Source organism: Engystomops pustulosus, chromosome 5 (assembly GCF_040894005.1).
Source record: "Engystomops pustulosus chromosome 5, aEngPut4.maternal, whole genome shotgun sequence".
Classification (NCBI taxonomy): Eukaryota; Metazoa; Chordata; class Amphibia; order Anura; family Leptodactylidae; genus Engystomops; species Engystomops pustulosus.
The window spans coordinates 212,093,476-212,119,901 of NC_092415.1; the positions used below are offsets into that span (position 1 = coordinate 212,093,476).

Here is a 26,426-nt window from a genome sequence, read left to right on the forward strand (position 1 = left end):
GTGACTGCAGAGCGTCCTCCTCCTTGCAGCGTGTGGGGTGACTGCAGAGCGTCCTCCTCCTTGCAGCGTGTGGGGTGACTGCAGAGCGTCCTCCTCCTTGCAGCGTGTGGGGTGACTGCAGAGCGTCCTCCTCCTTGCAGCGTGTGGGGTGACTGCAGAGCGTCCTCCTCCTTGCAGCGTGTGGGGTGACTGCAGAGCGTCCTCCTCCTTGCAGCGTGTGGGGTGACTGCAGAGCGTCCTCCTCCTTGCAGCGTGTGGGGTGACTGCAGAGCGTCCTCCTCCTTGCAGCGTGTGGGGTGACTGCAGAGCGTCCTCCTCCTTGCAGCGTGTGGGGTGACTGCAGAGCGTCCTCCTCCTTGCAGCGTGTGGGGTGACTGCAGAGCGTCCTCCTCCTTGCAGCGTGTGGGGTGACTGCAGAGCGTCCTCCTCCTTGCAGCGTGTGGGGTGACTGCAGAGCGTCCTCCTCCTTGCAGCGTGTGGGGTGACTGCAGAGCGTCCTCCTCCTTGCAGCGTGTGGGGTGACTGCAGAGCGTCCTCCTCCTTGCAGCGTGTGGGGTGACTGCAGAGCGTCCTCCTCCTTGCAGCGTGTGGGGTGACTGCAGAGCGTCCTCCTCCTTGCAGCGTGTGGGGTGACTGCAGAGCGTCCTCCTCCTTGCAGCGTGTGGGGTGACTGCAGAGCGTCCTCCTCCTTGCAGCGTGTGGGGTGACTGCAGAGCGTCCTCCTCCTTGCAGCGTGTGGGGTGACTGCAGAGCGTCCTCCTCCTTGCAGCGTGTGGGGTGACTGCAGAGCGTCCTCCTCCTTGCAGCGTGTGGGGTGACTGCAGAGCGTCCTCCTCCTTGCAGCGTGTGGGGTGACTGCAGAGCGTCCTCCTCCTTGCAGCGTGTGGGGTGACTGCAGAGCGTCCTCCTCCTTGCAGCGTGTGGGGTGACTGCAGAGCGTCCTCCTCCTTGCAGCGTGTGGGGTGACTGCAGAGCGTCCTCCTCCTTGCAGCGTGTGGGGTGACTGCAGAGCGTCCTCCTCCTTGCAGCGTGTGGGGTGACTGCAGAGCGTCCTCCTCCTTGCAGCGTGTGGGGTGACTGCAGATCGTCCTCCTCCTTGCAGCGTGTGGGGTGACTGCAGATCGTCCTCCTCCTTGCAGCGTGTGGGGTGACTGCAGATCGTCCTCCTCCTTGCAGCGTGTGGGGTGACTGCAGAGCGTCGTCCTCCTTGCAGCGTGTGGGGTGACTGCAGAGCGTCGTCCTCCTTGCAGCGTGTGGGGTGACTGCAGAGCGTCGTCCTCCTTGCAGCGTGTGGGGTGACTGCAGAGCGTCGTCCTCCTTGCAGCGTGTGGGGTGACTGCAGAGCGTCGTCCTCCTTGCAGCGTGTGGGGTGACTGCAGAGCGTCCTCCTTGCAGCTTGTGGTGTTACTGCAGAGCATCCCCCTGGTCTCCTCCGGATTCTCCCAGCATGCTGTGCTGCAGCAGGTTTCGGCATTTGAGGGATCATGTGACCACCTGTCACATGACTGCGCTGCTGCACTGATGTCAGGTCAGTCGGTCTCATGGTTAACCCCTTCCCTGCTGCTTCCTTCATTAACCCCTTCATGGTCATGACGTTAACCCTTTCTCTGATGTCTCTGGGGCTCTGGGTCAGGGGTCGCAGCAGCCCCCGCCAGTGATGGGCTTAACCCTTTCAGGACTGGTGTGGACCCTTCTTCTGAATCTCATCATGACATTGACCTGAAGGTCCTGGGTCATGACTTCTCACTGCTGAGGGGTCACTGCTGAGGGGTCACTGCTGAGGGGTCACTGCTGTGTATCAGTCTCCAATCCAAGCTGCAGGATACAACAGTTACAAACCCTCAGCTGTGAGAGGTCGGGATGATATTCTCTCCCTGTGACATTGTTGTCTCCTTCTCACGTGTTTGGCCGCATCACACGGTCCTATCACTACAAGCCGAAACTAGAGATGGGGGCGAGACGGGAGATTGGGGGGGGGGCGAGACGGGAGATTGGGGGGGGGGGCGAGACGGGAGATTGGGGGGGGGGGCGAGACGGGAGATTGGGGGGGGGGGCGAGACGGGAGATTGGGGGGGGGGGGCGAGACGGGAGATTGGGGGGGGGGGCGAGACGGGAGATTGGGGGGGGGGGCGAGACGGGAGATTGGGGGGGGGGCGAGACGGGAGATTGGGGGGGGGGGGCGAGACGGGAGATGGGGGGGGGGGGGCGAGACGGGAGATTGGGGGGGGGGGCGAGACGGGAGATTGGGGGGGGGCGAGACGGGAGATTGGGGGGGGGGGCGAGACGGGAGATTGGGGGGGGGCGAGATGGGAGATTGGGGGGGGGGCGAGGCGGGAGATGTCATTGGTACATGAAGCCCAAGCCGCAATGTGGCGGCTGTCTTCGTGTCGCCCTCTGCAGGTTCATATGATGGTCAGTGTGGCCCAGTAAAGGGCACGGTGAGAGCAGGGGGCGCCAGAAGAGATTTTATGGGATTTTATCCATTTCTAAATAACGTTTTGGAATCAAATGTAAAGGGCAACATTGTGCGTTCCTTCCTGTGTCGCTGCTGCGCTGAGGTCCGCCGGAGTTCACCTTCTTCTTCCCGGTGCAGGTAATCGCTAATCTTGCGACACAAATCCTTTTTTAAATTCCATGGTTTGTCCGAATCCATCAGGTTGTCCGATGCCCACGCCCCCTATTTCTGTCGCGTGCAAGCCGGCGCCGATGCGCCAAAATCCAATCTCATGCGCCAAGAACCCGGAGCAATTCTGCGCAAACCAGAAATATTCAGGAAACCCGGTGAAAGTGCGGCGATCAATCCCTTAGTAAATGAGCCCCAACGACTCATTTTTCCATTGAGGAGTCACTGAAGACTAACCAACACATGGACCTCCTCTACGAGAAGCCTGGAGGTGGCCACGGCGGCAGGACCAGGAGGTTGTCGGTGCCACAACTGTGGTACCAGCTCCAAAACACTTCACCCATTGGACCTTAACATCCCAATCCATGGAGACCTTGGAGAGGTTGGTTCTCGCACATCTATGGACGCCCTACAGGTCGCTTATCGACCGGGCATTGGGGGGATGATCACCCACCTTCTACATCACCTGGAGACACCATACAGCCAGGGCTACTAAGGGACAAACTGGACCTGGCTGGAGTGGACCAGCACCTTTTCTATTTGGACCCTAGACCTACCTCACAAACCGACCTCAGTATGTGAGAGCCGGGACTGTGTGTGGGACACTATGATGAGTACTACAGGTGCACCTCCAGGTAGTCCAGGTGCACCTCCAGGTAGTTCAGGTGCACCTCCAGGTACAGTCCTGGCTCCTTCCTCGTCACATTGTACACAGCTAACTTCAGGGACAATTCATGTAGCCGCCACCTCCAGAAGTTCTCTGATGAGTCTGCTATCTTTGGCCTCATTACAGGTGAGAACAACAAGGAGTACAAGTTTCTGATCCGGGAATTTTTGGACTAGTGGCAGCAGAACCACCTTAGGGTTAATGCTGGGAAGACCGAGGAGATGGTGGTGAACTTGCGTCTCAGCCAGTGCTCATCCAGGGGACGGACACAGAGGCAGTGAAGTCCTATAAGTACTTGGATGTCCTCCTCAACAATAAGCTGGAGTGGGCTGAGGACATAAATGCACATCTCCGGAGGGGTCAGAGCCGGCTCTACCTGCTGAGGAGGCTGAGGACATAAATGCACATCTCCGGAGGGGTCAGAGCCGGCTCTACCTGCTGAGGAGGCTGAGGACATAAATGCACATCTCCGGAGGGGTCAGAGCCGGCTCTACCTGCCGGCTCTGATATATGCACATCACAGGAGGATTTAGAGCCGGCTCTACCTGCTGAGAAGGCTGAGGGCATTCGGAGTGTGGGGGCTCTACTTGAGACATTCTTCAGCTTTGTACTGGCATCAGCATCTTCTCTGGTGAAGTCTGTTGGGGAAGCCACATCTCCGCAAGGAAGAGAATCAGACTGATTAGGAAAGCCGGCTCTGTCCTGGGGTGTCCGCCAGACACTGTGCGGGTGGTTTTTGAGGATAGGACATGTGGTAGATGATAATGATGTGGTGTATGGTGGACATGTAGTAGATGATGATGTGGTGTATGGTGGACATGTGGTAGATAATGATGTGGTGTATGGTGGACATGTGGTAGATGATGATGAGGTGTATGGTGGACATGTGGTAGATGATGATGTGTTGTTGGGTGGACATGTGGTAGATGATGATGAGGTGTATGGTGGACATGTGGTAGATGATGATGTGGTGTAGGGTGGACATGTGGTAGATGATGATGTGGTGTATGGTGGACATGTGGTAGATGATGATGAGGTGTATGGTGGACATGTGGTAGATGATGATGAGGTGTATGGTGGACATGTGGTAGATGATGATGTGGTGTAGGGTGGACATGTGGTAGATGATGATGTGGTGTATGGTGGACATGTGGTAGATGATGATGTGTTGTTGGGTGGACATGTGGTAGATGATGATGTGGTGTATGGTGGACATGTGGTAGATGATGATGTGGTGTAGTGTGGACATGTGGTAGATGATGATGTGGTAGATGATGATGTGTTGTTGGGAGGACATGTGGTAGATGATGATGAGGTGTATGGTGGACATGTGGTAGATGATGATGTGGTATAGGGTGGACATGTGGTAGAGGATGATGTGGTGTATGGTGGACATGTGGTAGATGATGAGGTGTATGGTGGACATGTGGTAGATGATGATGTGTTGTTGGGTGGACATGTGGTAGATGATGATGTGGTGTATGGTGGACATGTGGTAGATGATGATGTGGTGTAGTGTGGACATGTGGTAGATGATGATGTGGTAGATGATGATGTGTTGTTGGGAGGACATGTGGTAGATGATGATGAGGTGTAGTGTGGACATGTGGTAGATGATGATGTGGTGTAGGGTGGACATGTGGTAGATGATGATGTGGTGTAGGGAGAACATGTGGTAGATGATGATGTGGTGTAGGATGGACATGTGGTAGATGATGATGATGTGGTGTAGGGAGGACATGTTGTAGATGATGATGTGGTGTAGGGTGGACATGTGGTAGATGATGATGTGGTGTAGGGTGGACATGTGGTAGATGATGATGTGGTGTAGGGTGGACATGTGGTAGATGATGATGTGGTGTAGGGAGGACATGTGGTAGATGATGATGTGGTGTAGGGTGGACATGTGGTAGATGATGATGAGGTGTAGGGTGGACATGTAGTAGATGATGATGTGGTGTAGGATGTACATGTGGTAGATGATGATGATGAGGTGTAGGATGGACATGTGGTAGATGATGATGTGGTGTAGGGTGGACATGTGGTAGATGATGATGTGGTGTAGGGAGAACATGTGGTAGATGATGATGTGGTGTAGGGAGGACATGTGGTAGATGATGATGTGGTGTATGGTGGACATGTGGTAGATGATGATGATGATGAGGTGTAGGGTGGACATGTGGTAGATGATGATGAGGTGTATGGTGGACATGTGGTAGATGATGATGATGTGGTGTATGGTGGACATGTGGTAGATGATGATGAGGTGTATGGTGGACATGTGGTAGATGATGATGTGGTGTAGGGTGGACATGTGGTAGATGATGATGTGGTGTAGGGTGGACATGTGGTAGATGATGATGTGGTGTAGTGTGGACATGTGGTAGATGGTGATGTGGTGTAGGGTGGACATGTGGTAGATGATGATGTGGTGTAGGATGGACATGTGGTAGATGATGATGATGAGGTGTAGGATGGACATGTGGTAGATGATGATGTGGTGTAGGGTGGACATGTGGTAGATGATGATGTGGTGTAGGGAGAACATGTGGTAGATGATGATGTGGTGTAGGGAGGACATGTTGTAGATGATGATGTGCTGTAGGATGGACATGTGGTAGATGATGATGAGGTGTATGGTGGACATGTGGTAGATGATGATGTGGTGTATGGTGGACATGTGGTAGATGATGATGTGGTGTATGGTGGACATGTGGTAGATGATGATGAGGTGTATGGTGGACATGTGGTAGATGATGATGAGGTGTATGGTGGACATGTGGTAGATGATGATGTGGTGTATGGTGGACATGTGGTAGATGATGATGATTTGGTGTATGTTGGACATATGGTAGATGATGATGTGGTGTAGGGAGGACATGTGGTAGATGATGATGTGGTGTATATTGGACATGTGGTAGATGATGATGATGTGGTGTATGTTGGACATGTGGTAGATGATGATGTGGTGTATGGTGGACATGTGGTAGATGATGATGTGGTGTATGGTGGACATGTGGTAGATGATGATGTGGTGTATGGTGGACATGTGGTAGATGATGATGTGGTGTAGGGTGGACATGTGGTAGATGATGATGTGGTGTAGGGTGGACATGTGGTAGATGATGATGTGGTGTAGGGTGGACATGTGGTAGATGATGATGAGGTGTATGGTGGACATGTGGTAGATGATGATGTGGTGTATATTGGACATGTGGTAGATGATGATGATGTGGTGTATGTTGGACATGTGGTAGATGATGATGTTGTGTAGGGAGGACATGTGGTAGATGATGATGTTGTGTAGGGAGGACATGTGGTAGATGATGTGGTGTAGGGTGGACATGTGGTAGATGATGATGTGGTGTAGGGTGGACATGTGGTAGATGATGATGTGGTGTAGGGTGGACATGTGGTAGATGATGATGTGGTGTAGGGTGGACATGTGGTAGATGATGATGATGATGAGGTGTAGGATGGACATGTGGTAGATGATGATGATGAGGTGTATGGTGGACATGTGGTAGATGATGATGTGGTGTAGGGAGGACATGTGGTAGATGATGTGGTGTAGGGTGGACATGTGGTAGATGATGATGTGGTGTAGGGTGGACATGTGGTAGATGATGATGTGGTGTAGGGTGGACATGTGGTAGAAGATGATGATGAGGTGTAGGATGGACATGTGGTAGATGATGATGATGATGAGGTGTAGGATGGACATGTGGTAGATGATGATGTTGTGTAGGGAGGACATGTGGTAGATGATGAAGTGTAGGGAGGACATGTGGTAGATGATGTGGTGTAGGGTGGACATGTGGTAGATGATGATGTGGTGTAGGGAGGACATGTGGTAGATGATGTGGTGTAGGGTGGACATGTGGTAGATGATGATGTGGTGTATGGTGGACATGTGGTAGATGATGATGTGGTGTATGGTGGACATGTGGTAGATGATGATGAGGTGTATGGTGGACATGTGGTAGATGATGATGTTGTGTAGGGAGGACATGTGGTAGATGATGATGTTGTGTAGGGAGGACATGTGGTAGATGATGATGTTGTGTAGGGAGGACATGTGGTAGATGATGTGGTGTAGGGTGGACATGTGGTAGATGATGATGATGTGGTGTAGGGTGGACATGTGGTAGATGATGATGTGTATGTCGGATCGTGTATGTAGCACATGTGGGGTATATTTGGTCTGTACGGCAGGTGAGAGGTGGGGTATTTCGGATCCCTGGGGTAACTCGATGTGTCAGGTGTTTTGGGTGGGTCGTCTATTTCCGATGCCGGGTGAAGGGTTCAGGTCACATTCCCCACGGATCCTGTGGGATCTTCTACGTCTTTATCTTTTATGTCGTTGTATCCTCACAGGTTATGATGCCCCCACGCCTGCTACAGCGGAAGCGCGATAAGGAGAAGGGCTGAGCCAAGGTCCTGACCCCTCCAAACTGGACCCCACACAAAGTCTCAGGCGGCTCGTATGTTCCTCTGTCATGAGCAGCTCACAGGTGTCTTCTGAGGTCCACGAGATTGTGTCATCTGTTATCCACAATGTAAGTAAGATATGAAATATGGGGGAGGGGGGTGTATTACATGTGTGATATTACATGGGGGGTATTACATGTGTGATATTACATGGGGGGGTATTACATGTGTGATATTACATGGGGGGAGGGGGTGTATTACATGTGTGATATTACATGGGGGGGTATTACATGTGTGATATTACATGGGGGGAGGGGGTGTATTACATGTGTGATATTACATGGGGGGAGGGGTGTATTACATGTGTGATATTACATGGGGGGAGGGGGTGTATTACATGTGTGATATTACATGGGGGGAGGGGTGTATTACATGTCTGATATTACATGGGGGGAGAGGGGTGTATTACATGTGTGATATTACATGAGGGGGTGTATTACATGTGTGATATTACATGGGGGGAGGGGGGTGTATTACATGTGTGATATTACATGGGGGGGGGTGTATTACATGTGTGATATTACATGGGGGGAGGGGTGTATTACATGTGTGATATTACATGGGGGGAGGGGTGTATTACATGTGTGATATTACATGGGGGGAGGGGTGTATTACATGTGTGATATTACATGGGGGGGGGGGTGTATTACATGTGTGATATTACATGGGGGGGGGTATTACATGTGTGATATTACATGGGGGAGGGGGTGTATTACATGTGTGATATTACATGGGGGGAGGGGTGTATTACATGTGTGATATTACATGGGGGAGGGGGTGTATTACATGTGTGATATTACATGGGGGGAGGGGTGTATTACATGTGTGATATTACATGGGGGGAGGGGGGTGTATTACATGTGTGATATTACATGGGGGGAGGGGTGTATTACATGTGTGATATTACATGGGGGAGGGGTGTATTACATGTGTGATATTACATGGGGGGAGGGGGCTGTATTACATGTGTTATATTACATGGGGGAGGGGTGTATTACATGTGTGATATTACATGGGGGGAGGGGTGTATTACATGTGTGATATTACATGGGGGGAGGGGTGTATTACATGTGTGATATTACATGGGGGGAGGGGTGTATTACATGTGTGATATTACATGGGGGGAGGGGTGTATTACATGTGTGATATTACATGGGGGGAGGGGTGTATTACATGTGTGATATTACATGGGGGGAGGGGTGTATTACATGTGTGATATTACATGGGGGGAGGGGGGTGTATTACATGTGTGATATTACATGGGGGAGGGGGTGTATTACATGTGTGATATTACATGGGGGGGGTATTACATGTGTGATATTACATGGGGGAGGGGGTGTATTACATGTGTGATATTACATGGGGGGAGGGGTGTATTACATGTGTGATATTACATGGGGGAGGGGGTGTATTACATGTGTGATATTACATGGGGGGAGGGGGGTATTACATGTGTGATATTACATGGGGGGAGGGGTGTATTACATGTGTGATATTACATGGGGGGAGGGGGGTGTATTACATGTGTGATATTACATGGGGGGAGGGGTGCATTACATGTGTGATATTACATGGGGGGAGGGGGGTGTATTACATGTGTGATATTACATGGGGGGAGGGGGGTGTATTACATGTGTGATATTACATGGGGGGAGGGGGGTGTATTACATGTGTGATATTACATGGGGGGAGGGGTGTATTACATGTGTGATATTACATGGGGGGAGGGGGTGTATTACATGTGTGATATTACATGGGGGGAGGGGTGTATTACATGTGTGATATTACATGGGGGGGAGGGGGGTGTATTACATGTGTGATATTACATGGGGGGGAGGGGGGTGTATTACATGTGTGATATTACATGGGGGGGAGGGGGGTGTATTACATGTGTGATATTACATGGGGGGAGGGGTGTATTACATGTGTGATATTACATGGGGGGAGGGGTGTATTACATGTGTGATATTACATGGGGGGAGGGGTGTATTACATGTGTGATATTACATGGGGGGAGGGGTGTATTACATGTGTGATATTACATGGGGGGAGGGGTGTATTACATGTGTGATATTACATGGGGGGAGGGGTGTATTACATGTGTGATATTACATGGGGGGAGGGGGTGTATTACATGTGTGATATTACATGGGGGAGGGGGTGTATTACATGTGTGATATTACATGGGGGGGAGGGGTGTATTACATGTGTGATATTACATGGGGGGGAGGGAGTGTATTACATGTGTGATATTACATGGGGGGAGGGGTGTATTACATGTGTGATATTACATGGGGGGGAGGGGGTGTATTACATGTGTGATATTACATGGGGGGTCCCTGATGTGGGGGGACAGGTGCGGCGGTCAGGACTTCCTCGCTGTATCTGGCTGATTGTTGGTGTTTGCTTTCGGGTTAATCAGTAACGGGGCGGCTCCTGGTTCCCGGCTGCAGTCTCCGGGGAGAGATTCAGTTGCTCTGGATATTTGGGGTCTCTCTGTCCCCGGGTTGGAAGCAGTAGAAGCAGCAGATGTCTTCTTCCAGGGTTACGAGGGGTTAATCAGGCCTGTGTGGTGACATGTGACCTGTCCACACCGTGACCCTCCATGGACTTCCTGCTCCATCAGGTGAGAATTCACAGCCATGGAAGGGTTAAACCAAAGCTGCACCCAGACCCCAAACTACAGTGTGACCCCAGCATGACCTCTGATCCATTCCCCTCACTGTGACCTCAGCATGAGCCTTCACAATCCCTACTATGACCTGTGACCCGCACTGCCCCCTGTGCCCCCAAACCTCTGTGTGTCCTCTGCTTGACCTGTAAGCCCCGCCCCTCGCGGTCCCTCCCATAAGGTTCCTGAGGTTCAGTTTCTTCTGTATTATTTTCTGCTGTTATAAGGGAAGGTGCACACAAGACTTTCCCTCCATTCTTAGCTCGCACCCTGGTACTTACCTGCACTCACCCTTTCCCTACGGGACCTTCTCCATCACTCGCCGCGCTTTGACCGAGAGTCCTGGACCTCGGTGGTTGCGTAGTGGTCATTGCCCCTGAGCAGAACCCTTTACTGTAAGGGCGGGGTCACAGGTTTCACGAGTGCACAGGGGGCGGGGCTTGGCCCGCTTGGATATGTGTTTCCAGGGAAACGCATGGAATCGATAAGCAGGCCCCGGTGTCTTGTATTGTTTTAATGCAGGACACCGGGACCTGGTTTCCAATCGCATGCATTTCTCTAAAAAACGCATATGCAATGGGGCCAAGGCCCGCCCCCTGTGCACTAGCTTCGCATTATGAACACAACCCTAGCGGACCGCGTGACCCCGGCCTAAGGGTGGTGGCACATGTGCTGTTTTTTAAGCAGTTCATTAAAATCTGTGGTCTCTGCTCAACGTGTGTTTTGGTCTCTGCTCAACGTGTGTTTTGGTCTCTGCTCAACGTGTGCTGTGGTCTCTGCTCTCCGTGTGCTGTGGTCTCTGCTCTCCGTGTGCTGTGGTCTCTGCTCTCCGTGTGCTGTGGTCTCTGCTCTCCGTGTGCTGTGGTCTCTGCTCTCCGTGTGCTGTGGTCTCTGCTCTCCGTGTGCTGTGGTCTCTGCTCTCCGGGTGCTGTGGTCTCTGCTCTCCGGGTGCTGTGGTCTCTGCTCTCCGGGTGCTGTGGTCTCTGCTCTCCGGGTGCTGTGGTCTCTGCTCTCCGGGTGCTGTGGTCTCTGCTCTCCGGGTGCTGTGGTCTCTGCTCTCCGGGTGCTGTGGTCTCTGCTCTCCGGGTGCTGTGGTCTCTGCTCTCCGGGTGCTGTGGTCTCTGCTCTCCGGGTGCTGTGGTCTCTGCTCTCCGGGTGCTGTGGTCTCTGCTCTCCGGGTGCTGTGGTCTCTGCTCTCCGGGTGCTGTGGTCTCTGCTCTCCGGGTGCTGTGGTCTCTGCTCTCCGGGTGCTGTGGTCTCTGCTCTCCGGGTGCTGTGGTCTCTGCTCTCCGGGTGCTGTGGTCTCTGCTCTCCGGGTGCTGTGGTCTCTGCTCTCCGGGTGCTGTGGTCTCTGCTCTCCGGCTGGTGTGGTCTCTGCTCTCCGGCTGGTGTGGTCTCTGCTCTCCGGCTGGTGTGGTCTCTGCTCTCCGGCTGGTGTGGTCTCTGCTCTCCGGCTGGTGTGGTCTCTGCTCTCCGGCTGGTGTGGTCTCTGCTCTCCGGCTGGTGTGGTCTCTGCTCTCCGGCTGGTGTGGTCTCTGCTCTCCGGCTGGTGTGGTCTCTGCTCTCCGGCTGGTGTGGTCTCTGCTCTCCGGCTGGTGTGGTCTCTGCTCTCCGGCTGGTGTGGTCTCTGCTCTCCGGCTGGTGTGGTCTCTGCTCATCGTGTGTTTTGGTCTCTGCTCATCGTGTGTTTTGGTCTCTGCTCATCGTGTGTTTTGGTCTCTGCTCATCGTGTGTTTTGGTCTCTGCTCATCGTGTGTTTTGGTCTCTGCTCATCGTGTGTTTTGGTCTCTGCTCATCGTGTGTTTTGGTCTCTGCTCATCGTGTGTTTTGGTCTCTGCTCATCGTGTGTTTTGGTCTCTGCTCATCGTGTGTTTTGGTCTCTGCTCATCGTGTGTTTTGGTCTCTGCTCATCGTGTGTTTTGGTCTCTGCTCATCGTGTGTTTTGGTCTCTGCTCATCGTGTGTTTTGGTCTCTGCTCATCGTGTGTTTTGGTCTCTGCTCATCGTGTGTTTTGGTCTCTGCTCATCGTGTGTTTTGGTCTCTGCTCTCTGGCTGGTGTGGTCTCTGCTCTCTGGCTGGTGTGGTCTCTGCTCTCTGGCTGGTGTGGTCTCTGCTCTCCGGCTGGTGTGGTCTCTGCTCTATGGCTGGTGTGGTCTCTGCTCTATGGCTGGTGTGGTCTCTGCTCTCTGGCTGGTGTGGTCTCTGCTCTCTGGCTGGTGTGGTCTCTGCTCTCTGGCTGGTGTGGTCTCTGCTCTCTGGCTGGTGTGGTCTCTGCTCTCTGGCTGGTGTGGTCTCTGCTCTCTGGCTGGTGTGGTCTCTGCTCTCCGGCTGGTGTGGTCTCTGCTCTCCGGCTGGTGTGGTCTCTGCTCTCCGGCTGGTGTGGTCTCTGCTCTCCGGCTGGTGTGGTCTCTGCTCTCCGGCTGGTGTGGTCTCTGCTCTCCGGCTGGTGTGGTCTCTGCTCTCCGGCTGGTGTGGTCTCTGCTCTCCGGCTGGTGTGGTCTCTGCTCTCCGGCTGGTGTGGTCTCTGCTCTCCGGCTGGTGTGGTCTCTGCTCTCCGGCTGGTGTGGTCTCTGCTCTCCGGCTGGTGTGGTCTCTGCTCTCCGGCTGGTGTGGTCTCTGCTCTCCGGCTGGTGTGGTCTCTGCTCTCCGGCTGGTGTGGTCTCTGCTCTCCGGCTGGTGTGGTCTCTGCTCTCCGGCTGGTGTGGTCTCTGCTCTCCGGCTGGTGTGGTCTCTGCTCTCCGGCTGGTGTGGTCTCTGCTCTCCGGCTGGTGTGGTCTCTGCTCTCCGGCTGGTGTGGTCTCTGCTCTCCGGCTGGTGTGGTCTCTGCTCTCCGGCTGGTGTGGTCTCTGCTCTCCGGCTGGTGTGGTCTCTGCTCTCCGGCTGGTGTGGTCTCTGCTCTCCGGCTGGTGTGGTCTCTGCTCTCCGGCTGGTGTGGTCTCTGCTCTCCGGCTGGTGTGGTCTCTGCTCTCCGGCTGGTGTGGTCTCTGCTCTCCGGCTGGTGTGGTCTCTGCTCTCCGGCTGGTGTGGTCTCTGCTCTACGGCTGGTGTGGTCTCTGCTCTACGGCTGACTTTGTGTGTATCAGAACCTGGTGTCACCCTACAGTCAGAATGATATAACCTGGTGGGTGACCTTAGAAGGTCATGGGTACCTCCTTTATTGGAATGCGCTGCTGCTTTGTCCTTTCTCTGTTTTTTTTGGTAGCATCCAAGGCCTACGTGTTGTCTCCAGCACAGTTGGCCATGTATGACTTTCCCCTGCTGTGGTGGCTTAGGTCCTGTACACATGATCTTCACGTGTGTTGTGTTCTGGAGCCACACGTGACGTTGTTGAGTCAATATTTGTGGTGGTAGGAGGTTTGATACATTGTAATGTCGCAGCGTCCTTGTGTCCGTTCTACAATCTTCCACTGATAAGAATCGTCCCCACAATGTCAACCCTTCCTCCAAGTCCAGAGCTCCTAAGCCTGGTGCCTCCTCCTGCTCCATTCACTTTAAGTGCTCGTCCCCCCAGCCAGTCCTCGGCTCTCCACCAGCATGACTCAGGTAAGTCTCTTTGTGAGTCTCTGCTCATCCTGCCAGGTTCTCCCCAGTTTTCTGATTCTGTGCTTGTCCACCACACCAGGCAGCTCCACGGCGTGGCTTCTGATAGGGTCCCCCCCTCCCATTCACAATTTTGCCAGTTGTTGATATCGGAGCTGGTGGAGATGAAGAATTTGATTATTAATTCACCACTATCCGTGTTTCCGCCTCTCCCAAATATTCCAACATCATGTAAAGTCCGGAGTTGAGCGGGTGGTGTGGCTGTAGGACATGGCTGCTGGTTCCTTTACATCTCCTCTGACAGAAGGTCTTCAGGCTGCACACACATTTTTGTAGTTTGAAGGTCTATATGTTCTCAAGAGGGAGTTCTGGAGGCCCTTGTATCATCTGATTGAGCCATTTTGGGTTTTGTTTTGCAGCCACCACAACTGTCGCCCCAGAATTCCCTTCACTATGAAGATGAAGGAGATGTCATACAGGCTCTCGGCGTCGAAAGATTTGAAGATATTCTTCAGGATGCTCATCCACGAAGCCCAACTGAGCTGGGGAAGAGCTACAGTGAAGAGGACTTCCAGTGTAAGTGAGGGACAGAAGATCATGAGGAGGATGAGGGACAGAGGATCATGAGGAGGATGAGGGACAGAGGATCATGAGGAGGGTGAGGGACAGAAGATCATGAGGAGGGTGAGGGACAGAGGATCATGAGGAGGGTGAGGGACAGAGGATCATGAGGAGGGTGAGGAGCAGAGGATCATGAGGAGGGTGAGGAGCAGAAGATCATGAGGAGGGTGAGGGACAGAAGATCATGAGGAGGGTGAGGGGCAGAAGATCATGAGGAGGGTGAGGGGCAGAAGATCATGAGGAGGGTGAGGGGCAGAGGATCATGAGGAGGGTGAGGGGCAGAGGATCATGAGGAGGGTGAGGGACAGAAGATCATGAGGAGGATGAGGGACAGAGGATCATGAGGAGGATGAGGGACAGAGGATCATGAGGAGGGTGAGGGACAGAAGATCATGAGGAGGGTGAGGAGCAGAGGATCATGAGGAGGGTGAGGAGCAGAGGATCATGAGGAGGGTGAGGGGCAGAGGATCATGAGGAGGGTGAGGGACAGAGGATCATGAGGAGGATGAGGGACAGAGGATCATGAGGAGGGTGAGGAGCAGAAGATCATGAGGAGGGTGAGGGACAGAGGATCATGAGGAGGGTGAGGGACAGAAGATCATGAGGAGGATGAGGGACAGAGGATCATGAGGAGGATGAGGGACAGAGGATCATGAGGAGGGTGAGGGACAGAAGATCATGAGGAGGGTGAGGGACAGAGGATCATGAGGAGGGTGAGGGACAGAGGATCATGAGGAGGGTGAGGGACAGAGGATCATGAGGAGGGTGAGGAGCAGAAGATCATGAGGAGGGTGAGGAGCAGAGGATCACGAGGAGGGTGAGGGACAGAGGATCATGAGGAGGGTGAGGGACAGAGGATCATGAGGAGGGTGAGGGACAGAGGATCATGAGGATCATGAGGAGGGTGAGGGGCAGAGGATCATGAGGAGGGTGAGGGACAGAGGATCATGAGGATCATGAGGAGGGTGAGGGGCAGAAGATCATGAGGAGGGTGAGGGGCAGAAGATCATGAGGAGGGTGAGGGGCAGAAGATCATGAGGAGGGTGAGGGGCAGAAGATCATGAGGAGGGTGAGGGGCAGAGGATCATGAGGAGGGTGAGGGGCAGAGGATCATGAGGAGGGTGAGGGACAGAGGATCATGAGGAGGGTGAGGGACAGAGGATCATGAGGAGGGTGAGGGACAGAGGATCATGAGGAGGGTGAGGGACAGAGGATCATGAGGAGGGTGAGGGACAGAGGATCATGAGGAGGGTGAGGGACAGAGGATCATGAGGAGGGTGAGGGACAGAGGATCATGAGGAGGGTGAGGGACAGAGGATCATGAGGAGGGTGAGGGACAGAGGATCATGAGGAGGGTGAGGGACAGAGGATCATGAGGAGGGTGAGGGACAGAGGATCATGAGGAGGGTGAGGGACAGAGGATCATGAGGAGGGTGAGGGACAGAGGATCATGAGGAGGGTGAGGGACAGAGGATCATGAGGAGGGTGAGGGACAGAGGATCATGAGGAGGGTGAGGGACAGAAGATCATGAGGAGGGTGAGGGACAGAGGATCATGAGGAGGGTGAGGGACAGAGGATCATGAGGAGGGTGAGGGACAGAGGATCATGAGGAGGGTGAGGGGCAGAGGATCATGAGGAGGGTGAGGGGCAGAGGATCATGAGGAGGGTGAGGGGCAGAAGATCATGAGGAGGGTGAGGGACAGAGGATCATGAGGAGGCTGAGGGGCAGAGGATCATGAGGAGGCTGAGGGGCAGGAGATCATGAGGAGGCTGAGGGGCAGGAGATCATGAGGAGGGTGAGGGACAGAGGATCATGAGGAGGGTGAGGGGCAGAGGATCATGAGGAGGGTGAGGGACAGAGGATCATGAGGAGGGTGAGGGACAGAGGATCATGAGGAGGGTGAGGGACAGAAGATCATGAGGAGGGTGAGGGACAGAAGATCATGAGGAGGGTGAGGGACAGAAGATCATGAGGAGGGTGAGGGACAGAAGATCATGAGGAGGGTGAGGGACAGAAGATCATGAGGAGGGTGAGGAGCAGAGGATCATGAGGAGGGTGAGGAGCAGAGGATCATGAGGAGGGTGAGGAGCAGAGGATCATGAGGAGGGTGAGGGACAGAGGATCATGAGGAGGGTGAGGGACAGAGGATCATGAGGAGGGTGAGGGACAGAGGATCATGAGGAGGGTGAGGGACAGAGGATCATGAGGAGGGTGAGGGACAGAGGATCATGAGGAGGGTGAGGGACAGAGGATCATGAGGAGGGTGAGGGACAGAGGATCATGAGGAGGGTGAGGGGCAGAGGATCATGAGGAGGGTGTGGAGCAGAAGATCATGAGGAGGGTGTGGAGCAGAAGATCATGAGGAGGGTGTGGAGCAGAAGATCATGAGGAGGGTGTGGAGCAGAAGATCATGAGGAGGGTGTGGAGCAGAAGATCATGAGGAGGGTGTGGAGCAGAAGATCATGAGGAGGGTGATGAGGGGCAGGAGATCATGAGAAGGAGGATGAGGGGCAGGAGATCATGAGAAGGAGGATGAGGGGCAGGAGATCATGAGAAGGAGGATGAGGGGCAGGAGATCATGAGAAGGAGGATGAGGGGCAGGAGATCATGAGAAGGAGGCTGAGGGGCAGGAGATCATGAGAAGGAGGCTGAGGGGCCGGAGATCATGAGGAGGCTGAGGGGCCGGAGATCATGAGGAGGCTGAGGGGCCGGAGATCATGAGGAGGCTGAGGGGCCGGAGATCATGAGGAGGCTGAGGGGCCGGAGATCATGAGGAGGCTGAGGGGCCGGAGATCATGAGGAGGCTGAGGGGCCGGAGATCATGAGGAGGCTGAGGGGCCGGAGATCATGAGGAGGCTGAGGGGCCGGAGATCATGAGGTGGCTGAGGGGCCGGAGATCATGAGGTGGCTGAGGGGCCGGAGATCATGAGGTGGCTGAGGGGCCGGAGATCATGAGGAGGCTGAGGGGCCGGAGATCATGAGGAGGCTGAGGGGCCGGAGATCATGAGGAGGCTGAGGGGCCGGAGATCATGAGGAGGCTGAGGGGCCGGAGATCATGAGGAGGCTGAGGGGCCGGAGATCATGAGGAGGCTGAGGGGCCGGAGATCATGAGGAGGCTGAGGGGCCGGAGATCATGAGGAGGCTGAGGGGCCGGAGATCATGAGGAGGCTGAGGGGCCGGAGATCATGAGGAGGCTGAGGGGCCGGAGATCATGAGGAGGCTGAGGGGCCGGAGATCATGAGGAGGCTGAGGGGCCGGAGATCATGAGGAGGCTGAGGGGCCGGAGATCATGAGGAGGCTGAGGGGCCGGAGATCATGAGGAGGCTGAGGGGCCGGAGATCATGAGGAGGCTGAGGGGCCGGAGATCATGAGGAGGCTGAGGGGCCGGAGATCATGAGGAGGCTGAGGGGCCGGAGATCATGAGGAGGCTGAGGGGCCGGAGATCATGAGGAGGCTGAGGGGCCGGAGATCATGAGGAGGCTGAGGGGCCGGAGATCATGAGGAGGCTGAGGGGCCGGAGATCATGAGGAGGCTGAGGGGCCGGAGATCATGAGGAGGCTGAGGGGCCGGAGATCATGAGGGGCCGGAGATCATGAGGGGCCGGAGATCATGAGGGGCCGGAGATCATGAGGGGCCGGAGATCATGAGGGGCCGGAGATCATGAGGGGCCGGAGATCATGAGGGGCCGGAGATCATGAGGAGGCTGAGGGGCCGGAGATCATGAGGGGCAGGAGATCATGAGGAGGATGAGGGGCAGGAGAACATCAGGTGAAGGTCTGGAAATCATGAGGAAGGTAAGGGACAGGATATCTAAGACAGATGTGGGGCAGAGGATGAGGACAATTTTGGGACAGGAGATCGCCATAAGTGGGGTTCAGTAGAATATGACGTAGATGATTGTGGCACAATGCATGGTGACTTCTGGCTGAAGTTCTGATTTGTTTCTCATAACATAAGTGACTGTTCCTTGTGCTTTAGACCACCGGCAGTCCTCACATCATATCCACCATCCTCTGTCCTCCCACCTCTCCTCTGATCTTGCCAGCCGAGACCCTCGTAAACACAAGAAGAAGAAGAAAAAGCGGAAAAGAACCTCACTTTCTGGAGATACCCCCGGGACCATTCAAGAGAGGGAAGAAGAAGAGGAAGAAGAAGGAGAGGAAACTGATGGAGATAAAACTCCAGATGAAGGGACGGAGCTGCAGGTGAGTAGCCCCATGATCTCGCCATGCTGGTGACCCTTGATCTCGCTTGGTGACATCTGCACTCCAATAAAGGTGGGCATTGTGGGAGGCTGGCTGTCAACAGAAACCAAGGAGTCCTCAGTTGTCTCCATCTATAAGCCTCTAACACGTCTTCTTCTCATAGTTTTTCCCAGTGGAGGACAATATCCCTCAGAGAAATTCTGGGGTGGTGCTGGGGTCATCAGGGGACACTGGAAGTAAGGAGCAGAAATCCGAGGCATTGAGGTAAGTGGAGCACAGAGACTTGTGAGGTACCAACGTGGTACAAAGGTTAGTGGTCAAGGTTTAGACGTAGAGGATAGTTGTAGAGGGTAGTTGTCACGGTGTAGACGTAGAGGGTAGTTGTTACGGTGTAGACGTAGAGGATAGTTGTTACGGTGTAGACGCAGAGGATAGTTGTTACGGTGTAGACGCAGAGGATAGTTCTTACGGTGTAGACGCAGAGGATAGTTGTTGCGGTGTAGACGCAGAGGGTGGCTGTCGCGGTGTAGACGCAGAGGGTGGCTGTCGCGGTGTAGACGCAGAGGGTGGCTGTCGCGGTGTAGACGCAGAGGGTGGCTGTCGCGGTGTAGACGCAGAGGGTGGCTGTCGCGGTGTAGACGCAGAGGGTGGCTGTCGCGGTGTAGACGCAGAGGGTGGCTGTCGCGGTGTAGACGCAGAGGGTGGCTGTCGCGGTGTAGACGCAGAGGGTGGCTGTCGCGGTGTAGACGCAGAGGGTGGCTGTCGCGGTGTAGACGCAGAGGGTGGCTGTCGCGGTGTAGACGCAGAGGGTGGCTGTCGCGGTGTAGACGCAGAGGGTGGCTGTCGCGGTGTAGACGCAGAGGGTGGCTGTCGCGGTGTAGACGCAGAGGGTGGCTGTCGCGGTGTAGACGCAGAGGGTGGCTGTCGCGGTGTAGACGCAGAGGGTGGCTGTCGCGGTGTAGACGCAGAGGGTGGCTGTCGCGGTGTAGACGCAGAGGGTGGCTGTCGCGGTGTAGACGCAGAGGGTGGCTGTCGCGGTGTAGACGCAGAGGGTGGCTGTCGCGGTGTAGACGCAGAGGGTGGCTGATCCCTACAGACAGAGATGGTCAGGTTGGACAGGTAGCAGTTGGTTGTCGCGATATATAATTTAGTCGTCAGTTCTAGATTTTTTTGATGTGTTTCTTAAAATTCCTAATATCCATAATCCCGGTATCATCAGACAGGAACAGGGAAAATGCACCTCCCCGACTACAGAGGGAGCCGGCTCTGCGCGTCCTCCTCACAGGCAGCTTCCGCATCGCAGCTACAGCCTTACAGAACGGCGCAGGATTGGCAGCATGACCCATCCTGAGGACCACTACCACCTTGTACCTACAGATGAGACGGAGGCCCAGACCCTGGCATCGGCCGATCTGGACTACATGAAGAGTAAGAACTTCCCTATGAGGAAGAGATTTTTGCCTCTGATGTTCTTGTCCTGGACCTAAAATATGTGCAGTTCCTTATCCCAGCCACAGATCTTCAGAAACCACGGAACAAACCTATGTAGATGCACACCACAAATGATTACCCTGGATCAGTGATGGCGAACCTTTTCGAGACTGAGTGCCCAAACTACAATTGAAAGCCACAAATTTTTCACAAAGTGCCAAATGCCAATTTAAAGTAACGTATTGCTCCCTGCTGTGTCACAGATTCATGTGTATTGGCATCCTGAAAACACCAATGCAGTAGAAAGATGGAGAAATTTGGATTGTTATTGTAGGTCCCTCTAAGGTCCCTTTAACAGGATGAATCGCAGGCCCTGAGAAGGGGCTTCAATGGTAATCCAGCTCTGACCACTCCTCCTTGCTCCTCCTGCACTCTTCAAGTCACTTGGAGTCCTGAATGGTGACCTTTATGCAGGGTGATGGCCTGAGTGCCCACAGAAAGGGCTCTGAGTGCCACCTCTGGCACCTGTGCCATAGGTTCGCCACCACTGCCCTAGATTATATATCAAGAGTGCTATCCATTATATGGTCATAATGGTCCACCATACCCTCTGCGGAAGCTTACCCTGGATTGAATGTCCCTTTTTAGACCACTTGCCCCACATCTAAAATAACTCTCCAGGCTCTTTCTGTGGAAACGTGGTCTCCATGGAGAAGGCCACCAGATTATAGCATGTCCCAGTACTAGTGTTTGGGCCTTTGAAGTGACATGTTGGGTCAGGTGTGGTGGCAGAACCTGAAGCTGCCATCATTGAGGTCCACATTTGGCACAATGTACACCTTGCTGTCTGATACCATTGGCTTGACCTCTATTCAGATGCCCCCATAACCCCTCACCATATCCCCCAATTATTCCGGGTGTTTCCACGCCCTCTAACCTGTATAGGAATTATTTATCGTCTCGTGTCTCTTGTAGGTCATCGCTTTGAGGACCTTCCAGCTGTAAGGAGACATCTTGTTCGAAAGAGCAAAGGGCAAGTGGTTCACATTAACAAGGAGCACAAAGAGAGACATCCGCATCGGAAGAGCGTGACACTGCAGCCCCACGAGGTGAGGCCAGGAGGTCGTGACAGGGTTACTGAGAGGTCCCTCCAGGGCCTCCGATACATCCAAAGTGCTGGTGCAGTGTGGAGCGCTGAGGTCTGGGGATACAGATTTTGGGTTTAAGCCTTTAGAGTTTCGGTCTATGAGACACATTGGGGCAGGTTGGTCAATCTGCTGGAGACAGAATTCTCTCATAATTTGCACCCAAAACTTAAATGCTTTGCGCCACTTTTATCAGGGGTTTTAAAAAGTTTTTAGACAATTTTTTGCCTGGAATGAAAAAGTGGGCGTGGATGTGAGAAGGGGCGTGCACTGAAAATAAGGTGCCTGAATACTGGCATCACTTGTAGGAGGGGCAGAGCAGGAGACTTACTGTCCGTTGTCTCACCTCCCCAGGTTTTTGTGGAGCTCAATGAGTTAGTCCTGGACAAGCACCAGGAATTGCAGTGGAAGGAAACAGCACGCTGGATAAAATTTGAAGAAGATGTGGAAGCTGAGACAGACCAATGGGGGAAGCCGCACGTGGCCTCTCTGAGTTTCCGCAGTCTTCTGGAGCTCCGGAGAACGCTGTCACATGGTTAGTAGAAAATTGGAGATGGCAACTTGGAGGTGGCTTCAGGTGAGGTAAGGTTAGAGATCAGGAATTGTGGCTCTGGTGGCGGATGAGTCGGTGAGATAAGTGATGAGGAGGAGATAAATGGTAGGGTTTGGTAATGTGAAGGCATCTCCCTTTCTTCCCCAGGTGCCGTTCTTCTAGACTTGGACCAGAGAACGCTGCCTGGAATCGCTCATCAGGTTGTGGAGCAGATGATCATCAGTGACCAGATCAAGGCTGAGGACAGAGCCAACGTGCTGAGAGCGCTGCTCCTGAAGCACAGGTCTGTACGCGTCCATGTGTTATGTGGGATCATGGATGGTCACTACTCTGGACCCTTCTACAAGATGATACATGTTCCTTGCCTTTTAGCCATCCAAGTGATGAGAAGGATTCGACCTTCTCCAGGAACATTTCAGCTGCCAGCCTCGGCTCTCTGCTTGGACATCACAGCAACAACCATATTTCTCAGAACAGTGAGCCCAACCTGACTGACCCTCTAATGGGTGGTGACCCCGCAGAGCAGGAGGCCAGAATCGAGGTGGATCATCGTGAGGTGAGATGAGGCAGACATGAGCTGTTCCCCTCTGTATAAGGATCAGACGGTCATGGTGTCCTTCTCTGTGTATCCCTTAGCGAGAGTCTCTTCCCTCCTTCCCCACCATCCAACGGTCCAAATCTAAACATGAACTGAAGCTCCTGGAGAAGATCCCGGAGAACGCAGAGGCCAGCGTGGTGCTGGTTGGTGAGTGTCCCCAGGGGTCTTGTCTGTCGGCTGTTTATGTTGGTGAATTGCTCATTTTGTCCTTGCGTGTCCTCAGGGTGCGTGGAGTTCCTTGACCAGCCCACCATGGCGTTTGTGCGTCTCCAGGAGGCGGTGGAGTTGGACTCTGTTTTGGAGGTTCCCATTCCTGTGCGATTCCTGTTCATCCTACTCGGTCCCAGCACGTCCAATATGGACTACCACGAGATTGGGAGGTCCATCTCCACCCTCATGTCTGACAAGGTGAGTCTTCTAACCCTCCTGCTCCGGTGGTGGTTGTAGTCTCGTGCAGCGATGGTGCACGTCCAGATTTACTAAGGTGCTTGCGCCATTTTTCATTCAGACTTTGCACGTTCTTTCAGGTGTAAGTTACTTGTACATTTACATAAGAATTGTCTGCACCGGGGGGGGGGGCGCGCATCCGCTGCTCGGACCGGGCGACACATTTATCATTAAATCTGGTGCCCCTTGCACATAGTACACACCCTGCACATAGTACACACCCTGCACATAGTACACACCCTGCACATAGTACACACCCTGCACATAGTACACACCCTGCACATAGTACACACCCTGCACATAGTACACACTGCACATAGTACACACCCTGCACATAGTACACCCCCTGCACATAGTACACCCCCTGCACATAGTACACCCCCTGCACATAGTACACCCCCTGCACATAGTACACCCCCTGCACATAGTACACTCCCTGCACATAGTACACACCCTGCACATAGTACACACCCTGCACATAGTACACCCCCTGCACATAGTACACACCCCCTGCACATAGTACACACCCCCTGCACATAGTACACACTCCCTGCACATAGTACACACTCCCTGCACATAGTACACACCCCCTGCACATAGTACACACCCCCTGCACATAGTACACCCCCTGCACATAGTACACCCCCTGCACATAGTACACCCCCTGCACATAGTACACCCCCTGCACATAGTACACCCCCTGCACATAGTACACACCCTGCACATAGTACACACCCTGCACATAGTACACACCCTGCACATAGTACACACCCTGCACATAGTACACACCCTGCACATAGTACACACCCTGCACATAGTACACACCCTGCACATAGTACACCCCCTGCACATAGTACACCCCCTGCACATAGTACACCCCCTGCACATAGTACACACCGCCTGCACATAGTACACACCGCCTGCACATAGTACACACCGCCTGCACATAGTACACACCGCCTGCACATAGTACACACCGCCTGCACATAGTACACACCGCCTGCACATAGTACACACCGCCTGCACATAGTACACACCGCCTGCACATAGTACACACCGCCTGCACATAGTACACACCGCCTGCACATAGTACACACCGCCTGCACATAGTACACACCGCCTGCACATAGTACACACCGCCTGCACATAGTACACACCGCCTGCACATAGTACACACCGCCTGCACATAGTACACACCGCCTGCACATAGTACACACCGCCTGCACATAGTACACACCGCCTGCACATAGTACACACCGCCTGCACATAGTACACACCGCCTGCACATAGTACACACCGCCTGCACATAGTACACACCGCCTGCACATAGTACACACCGCCTGCACATAGTACACACCGCCTGCACATAGTACACACCGCCTGCACATGGTACACACCCTGCACATAGTACACACCTTCTGCACATGGTACACACCCCCTGCACATGGTACCCACCCCCTGCACATGGTACCCACCCCCTGCACATGGTACCCACCCCCTGCACATGGTACCCACCCCCTGCACATGGTACCCACCCCCTGCACATGGTACCCACCCCCTGCACATGGTACCCACCCCCTGCACATGGTACCCACCCCCTGCACATGGTACCCACCCCCTGCACATGGTACCCACCCCCTGCACATGGTACCCACCCCCTGCACATGGTACCCACCCCCTGCACATGGTACCCACCCCCTGCACATGGTACCCACCCCCTGCACATGGTACCCACCCCCTGCACATGGTACCCACCCCCTGCACATGGTACCCACCCCCTGCACATGGTACCCACCCCCTGCACATGGTACCCACCCCCTGCACATGGTACACAGGACCCTACACATGGTACCCACCCCCTGCACATGGTACACAGGACCCTACACATGGTACACAGGACCCTACACATGGTACACAGGACCCTACACATGGTACACAGGACCCTACACATGGTACACAGGACCCTACACATGGTACACAGGACCCTACACATGGTACACAGGACCCTACACATGGTACACAGGACCCTACACATGGTACACAGGACCCTACACATGGTACACAGGACCCTACACATGGTACACAGGACCCTACACATGGTACACAGGACCCTACACATGGTACACAGGACCCTACACATGGTACACAGGACCCTACACATGGTACACAGGACCCTACACATGGTACACAGGACCCTACACATGGTACACAGGACCCTACACATGGTACACAGGACCCTACACATGGTACACAGGACCCTACACATGGTACACAGGACCCTACACATGGTACACCCCCCTGCACATAGTACAGCAGTGAGGAGCACTATGGGGAGATCAGTGAGGAGCAGTATGGGGGGAGTAGTGAGGAGCAGTATGGTGGTTGCAGTGAGAATTGGTGAGGAAGGATGGCAAGATGAATATTGGTGTTGAGCAGGACCATGACCTGAACTTTGAATGATTTTGTATTTTTCTTTCCTCCTTAGTGTTTTCCTCCCCCCATCTCCTCCGCTCTCCATCTCAGACCTTTATCTTTAGGCACCTCTTCTCCTTCTCCTCCTCAGACCTTTATCTTTAGGCACCTCTTCTTCTCCTCCTCTTGCGCTCTCCTCCTCAGACCTTTATCTTTAGGCACCTCTTCTCCTCCTCCTCCTGCGCTCTCCTCCTCAGACCTTTATCTTTAGGCACCTCTCCTCCTCCTCCTCCGATCTCCTCCTCCGCTATCCTCTCAGACCTTTATCTTTAGGCACCTCTTCTCCTCCTCCTCCTTCGCTCTCCTCTCAGACCTTTATCTTTAGGCACCTCTTCTCCTCCTCCTTCTCCGCTCTCCTCTCAGACCTTTATCTCTAGGCACCTCTTATCCTCCTCCTTCTCCACTCTCCTTTCAGACCTTTATCTATAGGCACCTCTTCTCCTCCTCCTCCTTCTCCGCTCTCCTCCTCAGACCTTTATCTATAGGCACCTCTTCTCCTCCTCCTCCCCCTCCGCTTTCCTCTCAAACCTTTATCTTTAGGCACCTCTCCTCCTCCTCCTCCTTAGACCTTTATCTTTAGGCACCTCTCCTCCTCCTTAGACCTTTATCTTTAGGCACCTCTCCTCCTCTTCCGCTCTCCTCCTCAGACCTCTATCTTTAGGCACCTCTTCTTCTTCTCCTCCTCCTTCTCTGCTCTCCTCCTCAGACCTTTATCTTTAGGCACCTCTTCTCCTCCTCTGCTCTCCTCCTCAGACCTTTATCTTTAGGCACCTCTTCTCCTCCTGTGCTCTCCTCTCCTCCTCAGACCTTTATCTTTAGGCACCTCTTCTTCTCCTCCTCCTCCTCCGCTCTCCTCCTCAGACCTTTATCTTTAGGCACCTCTTCTTCTCCTCCTCCTGCGCTCTCCTCCTCAGACCTTTATCTTTAGGCACCTCTCCTCCTCCTCCGATCTCCTCCTCC

General features: G+C 53.9%; 1 protein-coding gene across 4 annotated transcripts in view; it reads left to right on the forward strand.

Moving 5' to 3' along the window:
• Positions 1-26,426, forward strand: part of SLC4A2 (solute carrier family 4 member 2) — a 76,449-nt gene that overhangs the window by 28,286 nt on the left and 21,737 nt on the right. The window contains exons 1-12 of one of the 4 annotated variants that reach the window (XM_072154566.1): positions 1,433-1,528; positions 7,668-7,849; positions 14,412-14,568; positions 18,594-18,820; positions 18,984-19,084; positions 20,040-20,248; positions 21,227-21,360; positions 21,751-21,931; positions 22,097-22,232; positions 22,322-22,505; positions 22,586-22,694; positions 22,771-22,955. In XM_072154566.1, the coding sequence (XP_072010667.1) occupies positions 7,790-7,849; positions 14,412-14,568; positions 18,594-18,820; positions 18,984-19,084; positions 20,040-20,248; positions 21,227-21,360; positions 21,751-21,931; positions 22,097-22,232; positions 22,322-22,505; positions 22,586-22,694; positions 22,771-22,955 (1,683 nt within the window). In that variant the 5' untranslated portion in view covers positions 1,433-1,528; positions 7,668-7,789. Of the gene's footprint in view, positions 1-1,432; positions 1,529-7,667; positions 7,850-10,236; positions 10,408-13,873; positions 13,996-14,411; positions 14,569-18,593; positions 18,821-18,983; positions 19,085-20,039; positions 20,249-21,226; positions 21,361-21,750; positions 21,932-22,096; positions 22,233-22,321; positions 22,506-22,585; positions 22,695-22,770; positions 22,956-26,426 lie in introns of those variants that run through there. The other 3 variants (XM_072154565.1, XM_072154567.1, XM_072154568.1) reach the window with 3 other exon arrangements.